General features: G+C 37.2%; 1 protein-coding gene across 2 annotated transcripts in view; it reads left to right on the forward strand.

Annotated features, from left to right (window-relative positions):
- Positions 1 to 16,119, forward strand: part of INTS13 (integrator complex subunit 13) — a 49,108-nt gene that overhangs the window by 14,874 nt on the left and 18,115 nt on the right. Inside the window, exons 4-7 of one of the 2 annotated variants that reach the window (XM_066265938.1) lie at positions 3,491 to 3,693; positions 4,233 to 4,313; positions 5,395 to 5,485; positions 15,863 to 15,991. In XM_066265938.1, coding sequence (XP_066122035.1) covers positions 3,491 to 3,693; positions 4,233 to 4,313; positions 5,395 to 5,485; positions 15,863 to 15,991 — 504 coding nt within the window. The remainder of the gene's footprint in view (positions 1 to 3,490; positions 3,694 to 4,232; positions 4,314 to 5,394; positions 5,486 to 15,862; positions 15,992 to 16,119) is intronic. The other variant, XM_066265945.1, reaches the window with a different exon arrangement.

Raw genomic sequence — 16,119 nt, forward strand, 5'->3', positions numbered from 1 at the left:
TTTAGGAGGGAGCAGAAATAAACCCATGTTCAATCTATCAAGTTTAGCCTGACTGAGCAGTGGCGCAGTGGATAGAGCGTCGGTCTGGGACGCAGAGGGCCCAGATTCAAAACCCCTGACATTGCCAGCTTGAGCGCAGGCTCATCTGGTTACAGCAGGGCTCACCAGCTTGAGCACAAGGTCGCTGGCTTGAGCAAGAGGTCACTCAGTCTGCTGTGGCCCCCACAGCCAAGGCACATATGAGAAAGCAATCAATGAACAACTAAGGTGCCGCATCTCTCTCCCTTCCTGTCTGTCTGTCCCTATCTGTCCCTCTCTTTGTCTCTGTCACACACAAAAAATCTATCAAGTTTATGCTTTTTGAACATTATTTGTCTAAAGATGAATATGAACATGAGAGACAGGCATTATTGAAATATTTGAATACATTGTTTGAATTATTTCATTTTAAAATTTTTCTGTTAATGGATGCACTTAAGTGTAAATAATCCCATCCAAATGTATTTTAGATGGAACACTTTTAAAGAAAGTGTGTTTATCACATTTGGTCTTAAAATTGTTCTGATTAATATTATAATATTAAACACATCTAACCTGTGGGGTGTGTAACTCACTCAAGGGGTAGGCTTTTATTGGCTTGGCTTTGCATTTATATTACTTCAGAATGTTCTATATTCTTTATTGCTTGAAAAAATAATACTAAGGATTCCATACATTCCCCTGTGCTGTCTTTTTGCAATGGCATGTAGTCTGTTTTACTTCTTTTAAGAGGTACTGTGAAAAGCTGAAACTTCTTCCGTTGTGTATGAATAAAAATAAGTACAGATTTGTATAGATTTGTCTTATGTCACCTCTGCAATGCAGTAAAAGGTATGCATGTATTAATGGTAGGTGTACTGATGATAAGAGAAATACTACTTTCTACTTTCTGCAGGTCACAGCACCTTATATCATACTCATTGCTTTTAAATTGTAAACTGAAGTGGAAACTGAAGGCAACTATATTATATATCAAATCACTGGTGTTTCAAAGAGGATATAAAGTAGTTGGCATTTTGCACATAATCTCTATGTTAACATATTCGGTTCTTAGCTTTGGTTATCCATGTCATACCTTTCCCTAGATATTGTGAATAATCATGAGTAACATGTGAGGTAGATTGATTGAAGAAGATTTGGGCTAGAAGGATTGTAAACATCTTGTGGTTTGACTACCTAATTGTAAAGGTGAAGGATCTGAGGCCCACAGGGCCAAAGGTTGTTTAACTTATATACCTGGCTCCAGGGCTCTGTCTTTTTTTTTTTTTTTTTTAATTCAGTGAGGGGAGGCAGAGACGAACTCTCTCCTGCTCTCTGACCGGGATCCACCTGGTATGCCCACTAGGGGGTGGTGCTGTGCCCATCTGGGGCTGTTGCTCCAACTGAGCTTTTCTTAGTGCCTGAGGTGGATGGAGGCCATGGAGCCATCCTCAGCACCCAGGGCGAACTCACTTTCATCTGCAAGAGGGGAAGAGAGAGAGAGAGAGAGAGAGAGAGAAAGGCTAGGGGGAGGGGTGGAGAAGCAGATGGTGCTTCTCCTGTGTACCCTGACCTGGTATCGAACCTGGGACATCCACACACAGGGCTGATGCTCTCCCACTGAGTCAAGCAGCCAGTGGGCTGTAGGGCTCTTTGTGTTAAAGCTCATAACTCTGTTCTATACATCTTAAATTTTATTACAAAAATATTGTCAGCTTTCTTTCTGCTGTGTTCTGTAGTACCATAGCAGTCTTCCCCTACAATGGTACTTTTTATTAAGCTTCTATACACCAGTGACTATATAGTTGTTTGTACTTTCTCTCTTGATTACTTTTTATGAATAGGTAATACATATGTAGTTCTAAAATAAAAAGTACATGTATACATACATGTGTGCATATGTGCATATATACATAGGTGTGTGTTATGTAGGTAAAAGGTAAACTTTGACAAGTTTCCCACTCATTGCATGTCCCAGTTAGTGATGTGCTAGAGCCTGCTCATACCAACTTGGGAGAGCTGACTATGTGCATCTCCCACCAACTTCATGTACAGGGAAGCTTAAAATCACCTATGGTGGGAATATTTAACCATAGATTTTGGCAATCACTACAAATTAGGGCTTTTTTTCCTCCTCTTGGGGAATTGGTTTGCCAGCATATCACTGCTGATCCCCACAGATACTAGGTTTTTATAGGTCTTTCCAGAGTATCTTTATGCATATACAAAGCAAAGTCCTCCTACTTTGTTCTTTTGAAGATTATTTTGGCAGTTTTGGGTCCCTTGCAAGTCATATGCATTTTTAAATCTGCTTTTCAATTTCTATAAAGAAGTCTGTGATTCTAACAGGAATTATGTTTAATTTTTAGTTCAGTTTGGATAATATTGCCATTTTAACAATAGTATGTTTTCCAATCCATGAACATGATACATTTTCCACACATTTAGATCTTTAATTTTTTTCAACAGTGTTTTCTAGTTCTCAGACTAAGATTTGCATTTGTTTTTTAAAATTTGTTCTTAAGTATTTTATTCTCTGTTGCTTTTGTAGATGAATTATTTTGTTACTTTCATTTTTGGATTGTTCCTTGCAAGTCTATGGCAGTACAATTGATTTTTTCATTTATTTATTTATTTAAGAGAGGAAAAAGGAAGGCAGAGTGAGAGGGGCACATCAATTTGTTGTTCTACGTATGTGTGCATTCACTGGTTGGCTCTTGTATGTGCCCTGACTGGGGATCGAATGACAACCTTGGCAGATTGGGACGACCTTTCAACTAATGAACTACCCAGCCAGGGCCTGAAATTGATTTTCACATATTAATCATATATTCTGCAATCTTGTTGAACTTGCTTATTATTTCTAATAATTGTTTATAGTTTCTAGGACTTCCTACATATAAGACTATTCATTCATCTGCACCATGGAGATAGTTTTACTTTTTCCTTTCCAACCTGGATTTCTTTTTATCTTTTTCTTCTCTTATTTCCCTGTGATGAGACTGGATGTCATCATTCTGTTTCTGATCACAGAGAGAAAACATCCAGTCTTCACTGTTAGCATGGTATTATCTATAGATTTTTCATAGATTCCATTTATCTGCTAAAGGAAGTTTTCTTCTATTTTACTTTGTTGAGTGGTTTAATCAAAGGTCTTAGATTTTGTCAAGTACTTATCTTGTGTTTTTTGAGATCATGTAATTTTTAAAAATTCCTGTTGATATGATATTCACATTAATTAATTTTTGGATTTTAAATTAACTTTGCATTCTTAGGGTATTACCCCTTGGTCATGATGTATATAATTCTTGTTATATGTTGTTGCTTACCGTAATTCAGCTTGCTAGTAATTTGTTGAGAATATTGTGTCCATATTTATAAGATGCACTGGTTTATAGTTTATTTTTCTTATGATGTACATGCCTGACTTATGCATACTCTTGCCAACATAATTGTTTCCCCTTTTATTTAGCTAATGGCAGCATTAGCCACTGTTGGGCCCCCTAATCCACGGGCAGATCCTGAATGCTGCAGTATTCTACATGGTCTCGTTGCAGCAGTGGAAACCCTCTGTAAAATTACAGAGTACCAACATGAGGCCCGTACTCTACTAATGGAGAATGCAGAACGTGTTGGAAATAGAGGGCGAATAATTTGTATTACTAATGCAAAAAGGTGAGACGTTAATCTTAGTAATTCTCAGTAAATTCACAGAGAATTTTAATGTCCTGTTGCAGCTTGTCTTTTAAAAAGCAAGAACAATTTGTTAGCATTTAAGCATATCATAAATGGCCTTTCTAATATTGAAGCTTTGTTTATCCAATTCTAAAATAAAGACTCATTTCAGTGAAAACTTTAGGTTGTCATATGTAGGTTATTACTTCTCTCAATAGTTTTTTTTTTTAATTGATTTTAGAGAGAGAGAGGAAAGGAGAGAGAAATATTGATTTGTTGTTCTGCGTACTTATGTGTCCATGGGTTGATTCTTATATGTGCTCTGATCTGCAACTTTGGTATATTGGGATGACACTAACCAACTGAACTACTTAGCCGGGGTCACTAATTTTTCAGCTGGTTATTTTGTGTTGTGAAGGAGCACACTTAAGACCAACCTTACTGAAGTAGTTTTAAATGCCTGTAGTTAAACAGTGTGTTTAATTTTTTCTCTTACTATTTATTCCTTTAAGTTTGTTGTATCTTTTTTATGCTACTAGTGATAGTCATGTGAGAATGCTTGAGGACTGTGTTCAGGAAACAATTCATGAGCATAACAAGCTTGCTGCAAATTCAGATCAGTGAGTATAACCCATAAATGAAATAAATATTCCACTTTATAGTCCTATATTTCATTCTAATGATTTCAATAATTTTCATAGCAATTGGTGGAATTCTCTTGAATTCTGACTCTACAAATTAGTCAAAAGGTGTATTTGATGAGAAACTTTTTCCCCATTTTCCCTTTCACTTTAAAATTTTACTTTTTTCCCATGGGAAAGGTAATTCAGAGCTATAACAATATATACATTTATAATGCATATTTAGTTTGATGGCTTGCTCTCATATTCTTTCAGATTTGTAACATGAGTAAATTGTTGGTGGCGTTATTCACTATGTACCAATCAAAGCCTAACAAATTGCATTGTATGAATTTTTTTTTAAAGAAAAAAGCTGTTAAAGATATGTTTTGGACAGTTACAATGTTTAGTCTATATTAGCTTGAACTATTACTAATTTACTTAAGTGGAGTACTAGTATTATTGTAAGTGAATAGGATTATTCTCACTAGGAGAAGCATGCTGACATATTTAGGAATGCTATATCATTTCCTCTGCAATTTATCTCTAATGGCTTAACAAAAAAAGTATATATCTATTTAGGTATATATAGAGAACAAATATGGCTATCACTTAGTGAGTCTAGTTTCAGAATATATCAGTATTCATTGAATAGTACTTTTCTTCCCACATTTCTTTAGGTTTAGAAGTTTTAAAATAAAATGGGGTTTTCTTTGAATAACCAATTATAGGTCATGGTTAGTATTGATTGATTTTGTCCTTCAAAACATTAGTAAAAAGGAAACTAATGCACAAAATATTCATTTTCTCTATGACAGTTATCATTTGAAAATTATATCTGATTATAAGAAATTCATTTTATATTATCCTTCAAACAGAAAATTTCACTTGAATTAGTTATTTAATGTTTGTATAAGTACAACAGTTACATAGATTTTCTAAATATTTAGCTTTTGTGTTAACAGTAGTATCAGATTATAGAAATATACTGTTTTGATATATTAAAGTGTCCATAGTTACTTGCCTAGGTTTTTTACAAAGAATATATTCTTATATTCTAAGTGAAAAGTTTCTCTTTAAGTCTCATGCAGATTCAGAAGTGTGAGCTCATCTTGATCCATACCTACCCAGTTGGTGAAGACAGCCTTGTGTCTGATCGTCCTAAAAAAGATGTAAGTGCAGAAATAATGGAAGAAAAGGTTGTTATTAACATAATGCTGCTTGACCAGGCAGTGGCACAGTGGATAGAGTGTCAAACTGGGATGCAGAGGACCCAGGTTCGAGACCCCAAGGTCGCCAGCTTGAGTGCAGGCTCATCTGGTTTGAGCAAAGCTCACCAGCTTGGACCCAAGGTCGCTAGCTTGAGCAAAGGGGTTACTCGGTCTGCTGAAGGCCCAAGGTCAGGGCACATATAAGAAAGCAATCAATGGTGACATCACGGAAATGGCGCCGTGAGCAGCGTGTCCGACAGCTCTCCCCTAAATCACAACAAATTTATCAACTAGAAACAGAAAAATTTATCCTCGGAGCATTCCGGAGTTTCACACAAACTGATAGTGAAAGGACTGTTATCACTTGAATCTGAGAGACGAGGGTGTGGAGGATTCTGCCACAGGGACGATCTTTCAAACCGCGAGGAAGTGCGCCTGTGGTGAGTCAGCCCATATACTTGGGAACCGCGAGCCGCCGCGAGCCCCCGCGAGCAGCCGCGCACGCGCCCGGTCCGGTTGAGCACCGCTGACGTTCCCAGCGGCCCGCACACTGCGAGTGGGGGTCGCCGGCCACCGGTGCCCGGAGCGCCCCATTCGCGCGCGTGCCTTGGGCATTCCACGCGCCCAAGGCGCCCTGCTGGCCCGCACACCCAGGGGGCTCCATTATCCTGCGCCTGGTGCGGTCCAGCCGCCAGCGGCGGGGCGAGCGGGAGAGGCTTGGGAGATTCTCTCCGTGGGCGGGGCACCTCACCCAGCCATTCAAGCTAACAATCAAGCGTTGGGGGAGGGGCACGCGCAGGCAGCCTAAAATACCTTCGGAAGCACAGCTGTGACCCAATCACTGAAATTAGCTTAACCCATAAAATCTGCGCACCCTCGGTTCTAATTGATAAGATCTCTCTCAGTTCAGCGATCCAAGACAAGAGGCGTGATATTTTTTAGTGCCTCTCGCTAAAGGGGCGGGGGCAACTTCTGATTGATAGAGCCTCCATATTCAGGGATAAACGCTAACAAGAAGGACTTGGCAGATAATAAGGTCTATACTACACTAGTCGTAAGCAGAGACTAGTGCCTCTTCTTCCCTGCAAAAACAGGCTACAAAGTGTGGAAAGCCTGGGTTGAGAGGTCCAACTAAATGATAGGCGCTGAACAGTCACCTTGACAACAATTGACTCCCACCCCCGCCTGATTACACTGGAGGCCCTGACTGTCAGAGCCTTTCCCAAAGCCTTGCACTGAGTGGGGATAGAGTGGGGATTTCCCAGCTCTTTGAGCCTCTTACTCCCCAGGCAGAAGCAGTTGCAGCCTTATAGCTGGATCACCAGGCTGCTAATTCAGAAAGGGGGGACTAGGAGAGAGAATCCAGGAAAGCAAACTCTCTCATCGTTGGACCCTGCAAACGCCAACAAGCCTTTACTTCCAGCAAGACTAAAGCCAATTATATGACATTGCCATAGAATCCCATCAACTGCAAATCCCTACCTAAGAGTGACACAGGGGCAGAGCCTGGGGTACAGAGTCACCGACCAGGAAGAGGGAGAGAAAAGAAAAAGGAAGAAGTTAACCTCTCAAAATCAAGAAAAACCCACAGACTTTACAACTTGATCCACTAATTTTTTTTTTTTGTTGTTGTTGTTTGTTTCTTCTATCTTTTTGCCTTTATTTCCTCCACCTCGGTCCTTCTATTCTCTGCCCATCTTATGCTTCCCCTTTCTTGAACTACACTACCCATGAGTGTTGCATTTTATTTTTCTTCTTTATCCTCACCCTCCTTTAAGGTTATACTCCAAAACACTTAACTCTCACTCTCTCCTCTTTTGTTTTTGTTTTTTTTTGTCTTGCTTTATTTTGTTTTTTTCTCTTCCTATTTTATTTCTTCCTTCGTTTTTCTCTTTTTCTTATTTTTTCCTTTCTATTCGTTTTTTCTTTTCTCATTTTACTTTCCTCCCATATAATCCTCAGTCACGAACAAATTAGTTAATTTGGGACTCAAGGCTTTTTTTTGGCTTTATTTCTCTTTTTTGCTTTTGTTTTTATTTTTTTTTCTTGTTTGTTTATTTTTGTGGCATTTTGGGTCCTCCCAACCCAAGGTCTCCATTGTATTTAGTCTTCGCTCCACTTAATACAACAGATTTTTACTTATTATTTTTATTTTTTCTTCTTTATTATTCTTTTTTGGTCCTTTTTTCTGGTTCCCTCTTATCCCTCTCATTATATCTCTTAGTTGACCATCACTTACAAGCAAATCATCTTATGCTTGTCTAAGATTTTCTTCCTTTTTTTTTTTTTTTTTTTTTTGCATTTAGTAGGTCCCTACTCCCTTTTTTTTGCCCCTTGAACTCTTCACCCCAAATCAGGCCCTCCATTATAGGCACGATATTTCCCTGAGGAGAGGAGAGGAGGGAAAGAGAAGAGAGAAAAAAAGGGGGAAATAATAAATTATTACTGTTTTTTTTTTGTGGGGTGTTTTACCTTTTTTTTTTTTTTTTTTTACTTTTTACTCTTTATTAATTCTAATTAGTGCTATCAATAAGACCACCCTCACCCTCACAAATACAGAAAAGATGAGAGAATTTATCAACAGAAAGCCGATAAGAAAGAGGAAATCGAATATTATGGATACAAAAGAAAGAGAGGTAACACAAATAGATGCGGAAAAATCTATGGAGAAAAGACTTAACATATTGGAAGCCTCGGAGCTAAATGACAGAGAATTTAAAATAGAAATCTTAAAAATACTCAGAGATATACAAGAAAACACAGAAAGGCAATATAGGGAGATCAGAAAACAACTCAATGAACACAAAGAATATATTACCAAGGAAATTGAAACTATAAAAACAAATCAAACAGAAATGAAAAACTCAATTCAAGAGCTGAAAAACGAGGTAACAAGCTTAGCTAACAGAACAGCCCAGATTGAAGATAGGATTAGTGAAATAGAAGACAAACAACTTGAGGCACAACAGAGAGAAGAAGAAAGAGACTCAAAAATAATAAAAAACGAGAAAGCCCTACAGGAATTGTCTGACTCCATCAGAAAGAATAACATAAGAATAATAGGTATATCAGAGGGAGAAGAGAAAGAAAATGGAATGGAGAATATACTCAAACAAATAATAGACGAGAACTTCCCAAGCCTGTGGAAGGAACTAAAGCCTCAAATTCAAGAAGCAAACAGAACACCAAGTTTTCTTAACCCCAACAAACCCACTCCAAGGCACATCATAATAAAGATGACACAAACCAATGACAAAGAAAAAATTCTCAAGGCAGCCAGGGAAAAGAAGAGTACAACATATAAAGGAAGGCCTATTAGATTATCATCAGATTTCTCAGCAGAAACTCTACAAGCTAGAAGAGAGTGGACCCCAATATTTAAAGCCCTGAAAGAGAGGAACTTTCAGCCAAGAATACTATACCCATCAAAGCTATCCTTCAAGTATGAAGGAGATATAAAAACATTCACAAATACAGAAAAGATGAGAGAATTTATCAACAGAAAGCCCCCACTCCAGGAAATACTAAAGGGGGTTTTCCAACCAGATTCAAAGAACAAAAGAAAACAACACCACAAGTAACAGCTCCACCAAGAACACAATAAAACCAAACTTAAACTGTGATAACAAAGGAAAAAAAGGGGGGAGAGGATGGAGATTAACAGTAGCAAAGGATGATGAAGTGCAGAAATACTTATAAGATAGGGTACTACAATGAATATGGTAGGTACCCTTTTCATTACTTAATGGTAACCACCCTTAAAAAAACCACCACAAAAACACTTGACTTAAAAAAGGTAGCAACAGAGGAAAGAAGTATGGAACACAAACAAACAAAAACAAATGATAGAAAAACAAAAGAGAAGAATCAAACTAGATACAAAACTAACAGAAAGCAATTTATAAAATGGCAGTAGGGAACCCACAAGTGTCAATAATTACACTAAATGTAAATGGATTAAACTTACCAATAAAAAGACACAGAGTAGCAGAATGGATTAAAAAAGAAAATCCAACTATATGCTGCCTACAAGAAACACATCTAAGCAACAAGGATAAAAACAAATTCAAAGTGAAAGGCTGGAAAACAATACTCCAAGCAAACAACACCCAAAAAAAAGCAGGCGTAGCAATACTCATATCTAATAATGCTGACTACAAGACAGAAAAAGTACTCAGAGACAAAAATGGTCATTTCATAATGATTAAGGGGAACTTGAATCAAGAAGACATAACAATCCTTAATATATATGCACCAAACCAAGGAGCACCAAAATATATAAGACAGCTACTTATTGACCTTAAAACAAAAACTAACAAAAATACAATCATACTTGGAGACCTCAATACACCGCTGACGGCTCTAGATCGGTCATCCAAACAGAGAATCAATAAAGATATAGTGGCCTTAAACGAAATACTAGAACACCTGGATATGATAGACATCTACAGGACACTTCATCCCAAAGCGACAGAGTATACATTTTTCTCTAGTGTACATGGAACATTCTCAAGAATTGACCATATGTTGGGCCACAAAGGCAATATCAGCAAATTTAGAAAAATTGAAATTGTACCAAGCATATTTTCTGATCATAAAGCCTTGAAACTAGAATTCAACTGCAAAAAGAGGGGGGAAAACCCACAAAAATGTGGAAACTAAACAACATACTTCTAAAAAATGAATGGGTCAAAGAAGAAATAAGCGCAGAAATCAAAAGATATATACAGACAAATGAAAATGACAATACGACATATCAGAATCTCTGGGATGCAGCAAAAGCAGTAATAAGAGGAAAGTTCATATCACTTCAGGCCTATATGAACAAACAAGAGAGAGCCGAAGTAAACCACTTAACTTCACACCTTAAGGAACTAGAAAAAGAAGAACAAAGACAACCCAAAACCAGCCGAAGAAAGGAGATAATAAAAATCAGAGCAGAAATAAATGAAATAGAGAACAGAAAAACTATAGAAAAAATCAATAAAACAAGGAGCTGGTTCTTTGAAAAGATCAACAAAATTGACAAATCCTTGGCAAGACTCACCAAGGAAAAAAGACACAGGACTCAAATAAATAAAATCCAAAATGAAAGAGGAGAGATCACCACAGACATCATAGATATACAAAGAATTATTGTAGAATACTATGAAAAATTATATGCCACCAAATACAACAATCTAGAAGAAATGGATAAATTCCTAGAACAATACAACCTTCCTAGACTGAGTCATGAAGAAGCAGAAAGCCTAAACAGACCAATCAGCAGGGAGGAAATAAAAAAACTATTAAAAACCTCCCCAAAAATAAAAGTCCAGGCCCAGACGGTTATACTAGTGAATTCTATCAAACATTCAAAGAAGACTTGGTTCCTATTCTACTCAAAGTCTTCCAAAAAATTGAAGAAGAAGCAATACTTCCAAACACATTTTATGAGGCCAACATAACCCTCATACCAAAACCTGGCAAGGATGGCACAAAGAAAGAAAACTACAGACCAATATCTCTAATGAATACAGATGCTAAAATACTAAACAAAATACTGGCAAACCGAATACAACAACATATTAAAAAAATAATACATCATGATCAAGTGGGATTCATCCCAGAATCTCAAGGATGGTTCAACATACGCAAAACGGTTAACGTAATACACCATATCAACAAAACAAAGAACAAAAACCACATGATCTTATCAATAGATGCAGAAAAGGCTTTTGATAAAATACAACACAATTTTATGTTTAAGACTCTGAACAAAATGGGTATAGAAGGAAAATATCTCAACATGATAAAGGCCATATATGATAAACCATCAGCCAACATCCTATTAAACGGCATAAAACTGAGGACTTTCTACCTTAAATCAGGAACAAGACAGGGTTGTCCACTCTCTCCACTCTTATTCAACGTGGTGCTAGGAGTTCTGGCCAGAGCAATCAGACAAGACAAAGAAATAAAAGGCATCCATATCGGAAAAGAAGAAGTAAAGCTATCACTTTTTGCTGATGATATGATCCTATACATCGAAAACCCGAAGGACTCCACAAAAAGATTATTAGAAACAATAAACCAATACAGTAAGGTCGCAGGATACAAAATTAACATACAAAAGTCCATAGCCTTTCTATATGCCAACAATGAAATATTAGAAAACGAACTCAAAAAAATAATCCCCTTCACGATTGCAACAAAGAAAATAAAATACCTAGGAATAAACATAACAAAGAACGTAAAGGACCTATATAATGAAAATTACAAAGCATTGTTAAGGGAAATCGAAAAAGATACAATGAGATGGAAAAATATTCCTTGTTCTTGGATAGGAAGAATAAATATAATCAAAATGGCCATATTACCCAAAGCAATATACAAATTTAATGCAATTCCCATCAAAATCCCTATGAGATTTTTTAAAGAAATGGAACAAAAAATCATCAGATTTATATGGAACTATAAAAAACCCCGAATAGCCAAAACAATCCTAAGGAAAAAGAATGAAGCTGGGGGCATTACAATACCTGACTTTAAACTATATTATAGGGCCACGATAATCAAAACAGCATGGTATTGGCAAAAAATAAACACTCAGACCAATGGAACAGAATAGAAAGCCCAGAAATAAAACCACATATATATGGTCAAATAATCTTTGATAAAGGGGCCAACAACACACAATGGAGAAAAGAAAGCCTCTTCAACAAATGGTGTTGGGAAAACTGGAAAGCCACATGCAAAAGAATGAAACTCGACTACAGCCTGTCCCCGTGTACTAAAATTAATTCAAAATGGATCAAAGACCTAAATTTAAGACCTGAAACAATAAAGTACATAGAAGAAGACATAGGTACTAAAATCATGGACCTGGGTTTTAAAGAACATTTTATGAACTTGACTCCAATGGCAAGAGAAGTGAAGGCAAAGATAAATGAATGGGACTACATCAGAATTAAAAGTTTTTGCTCAGCAAGAGAAACTGATATCAAAATAAACAGACAGCCAACTATATGGGAACTGATATTTTCAAACGACAGCTCAGATAAGGGCCTAATATCCAAAATTTACAAAGAACTCATAAAACTCAACAACAAACAAACAAACAATCCAATAAAAAAATGGGAAGAGGACATGAACAGACACTTCTCCCAGGAAGAGATACAAATGGCCAACAGATATATGAAAAGATGCTCAGCTTCATTAGTTATTAGAGAAATGCAAATCAAAACTACAATGAGATACCACCTCACTCCTGTTAGATTAGCTATTATCAACAAGACGGGTAATAGCAAATGTTGGAGAGGCTGTGGAGAAAAAGGAACCCTCATTCACTGTTGGTGGGACTGTAAAGTAGTACAACCATTATGGAGGAAAGTATGGTGGTTCCTCAAAAAACTGCAAATAGAACTACCTTATGACCCAGCAATCCCTCTACTGGGTATATACCCCAAAACCTCAGAAACATTGATACGTGAAGACACATGTAGCCCCATGTTCATTGCAGCACTGTTCACAGTGGCCAAGACATGGAAACAACCAAAAAGCCCTTCAATAGAAGACTGGATAAAGAAGATGTGGCACATATACACTATGGAATACTACTCAGCCATAAGAAATGATGACATCAGATCATTTACAGCAAAATGGTGGGATCTTGATAACATTATAAGGAGTGAAATAAGCAAATCAGAAAAAAACAAGAACTACATGATTCCATACATTGGTGGAACATAAAAATGAGACTAAGAGACATGGACAAGAGTGTGGTGGTTACCAAGGGTGGGGGGGGAGGGAGGACATGGGAGGGAGGGAGGGAGGGAGAGAGTTAGGGGGAGGGGGAGGGGGAGGGGCACAGAGAACTAGATAGAGGGTGACGGAGGACAATCTGACTTTGGGCGAGGGGTTTGCAACATAATTTGATGACAAAATAACCTAGACATGTTTTCTTTGAATATATGTACCCTGATTTATTAATGTCATCCCATTACCATTAATAAAAATTTATTAAAAAAAAAAAAGGAAAGCAATCAATGAACAACTAAGGTGTCGCAACGAAAAACTGATGATTGATGCTTCTCATCTCTCTCTGTTCCTGTCTGTCCCTATCTATCCCTCTCTCTGACTCTCTCTCTGTCTCTGTAAAAAAAAAACCCCAAAAACATAAATGCTGAGAAGGGTGAACATTATAATGATCATATTGCCAACATTTTCTGCCAAGAAAATGCAAGGTGGGGCAAAAGTAGGTTTACAGTTGTGAGTATGCAAAACAGGAATTTTTCTCATATTATTATTAATTATTGTATTATTTTTCATATGAACAAATGTAAACCTACTTTTGCTCACCCTATATTTAGACCAACCTGTATAGCAGATCCACCTAGGTTGGTTCTTTATGTTATAATTGTACATTTTAGAATGTTTTCTGTTTTGCTTGCCTGTTGATATTTAATTGTGTCATAAAAACATGCGTAGTGTGCATTATTTCTAAAATTTTAAGTACCACTATGGATTTTAGTTGCTTTAATTATGTTTTAGTCTATTAAAGTCTTTTATTTGCTCATTAGGAAAAATACTCTCTTTAACAAAAATACTCCACAATAACATAGAAGTTAACTTTACCCATTCAGATGGGGGAAAAAAACGAATTTCCAACCTTGATTTTACTTCGTGAATTTGAATTTTTTTTAGAGGGGGCAGAGACAGACAGACAGGAAGGTAGAAAGATGAGAAACATCAACTCATAGTTGTGGCATCTTAATTATTCATTGATTGCTTTCTCATATGTGCCTTGACTTGGGGGCTTCAAGCTGAGCCAGTGACCACTTGCTCAAGCCAGCAATCTTAGGCTTCAAGCCACCAACCTTAGAGCTTAAGCCAACGACCCCACACCCAAGCCGGCAACCCTGCACACAAGCCAGGGACCTTGGGGTTTTGAAACTGGGTCCTCGGCGTCCCAGGCCGACGCTTTATCCACTGCACCACTATCTGGTCAGGCTAATTTGAACATTTTTAAGGGAGAAGATAAGTTTCTTGATTTTTATAAAGATTTGCATCACATGATATCCTCTGTAGTCTTATGTTTAGAAATATAGATATATGTGTTTATATAATTATATTAAATATGTATGTTCTTATGTTCAAGTTTTTTATTTAGCCTTATTTAATATAAAATGTGAACTCTTTCCTTAGTCTATGAATGTTTTGTTGTTAAGTGGTATTTTTAATTTTTTTTTTAATTTTTTTTTTATTTTTCTGAAGCTGGAAACGGGGGAGAGACAGTCAGACAGACTCCCGCATGCGCCCGACCGGGATCCACCCGGCATGCCCACCAGGGGAGATGCTCTGCCCACCAGGGGGCGATGCTCTGCCCCTTCCGGGCGTCGCTCTGCCACAGCCAGAGCCACTCTAGCGCCTGGGGCAAAGGCCAAGGAGCCATCCCCAGTGCCCAGGCCATCTTTGCTCCAATGGAGCCTTGGCTGCGGAAGGGGAAGAGAGAGACAGAGAGGAAGGAGGGGGGGGGGTGGAGAAGCAAATGGCTGCTTCTCCTATGTGCCCTGGCCGGGAATCGAACCCGGGTCCCCCGCACGCCAGGCCGACGCTCTACCGCTGAGCCAACCGGCCAGGGCTAATTAAGTGGTATTTTTAGATCACTAGTTTTATTGTGTTTTTAGGTAGTTTCCAGTATAAGCCCTTTTTTTACTAACTTTCTCTTGCATCTTTTGATAATGTGGCGGTGTGTTTGCTTTGCTGCATGATAGCTATAAAAATGTCTTTGCATTAAATATTGTTACCCTGGAATGAGTGAAGTTTTGTGTTACCTTGTTATAAGTAACTTTTGACTGCCTTATCACATTTTTTGGTGATAAAATATGTCTGTAGTGATTTCCACATTCATTATAAATAGTTTTAGCTTCAGGAATTTGTCCTTTCCACAAAATGAATTGTTTTTTTGTACAGTATTTCTGTGGGCCACTTCAGACCCATTTGTATATAGAGAAATAGAAGTAAGATTACAAATAAAATATATATTTAAATCAAAGACTGTTTAAGTTTCAGGAGGACAGAAAGTTTGCCTGTTCACTGCTATATCCTTCAATAGCTCACACAGTTTCTGGTATATAATGTGGTAAGTTCTGCTTGGTACCTATATTTGTTAAATGAATGAATATAGGAACATTTATTACTAAAATAATGCTCATGCTTAATTTATGGACCTTTTTATTTCTCCAAATTCTAAAGAGTAAAAACACTTAATTTTTATGGGTTGAAGCAAAATATTTAGTACTCAGTTACAGTGTATTAATGTTTTGTGGGGTTTATTTTTTCTATACTTTTCTATAGTTATCCCCCGTTTTAACCAGCGAAGTTCATAGTGTTCGTGCAGGACGGCATCTTGCTACCAAATTAAATATTTTAGTACAGCAACATTTTGACTTGGCTTCAACTACTATTACAAATATTCCAATGAAGGTGAGCAGTTCTTTTTCTTATTATTTAGGAATCTCTGTTTTGCTTTTTAAACATTTATTTGACATGCATTATTTATTTTAATTGAACCTTAACTTTTTCTCCCCATATTATGTTTTCTGTTTTGCTAG

Source organism: Saccopteryx bilineata, chromosome 1 (genome assembly GCF_036850765.1).
Source record: "Saccopteryx bilineata isolate mSacBil1 chromosome 1, mSacBil1_pri_phased_curated, whole genome shotgun sequence".
Lineage (NCBI taxonomy): Eukaryota > Metazoa > Chordata > Mammalia > Chiroptera > Emballonuridae > Saccopteryx > Saccopteryx bilineata.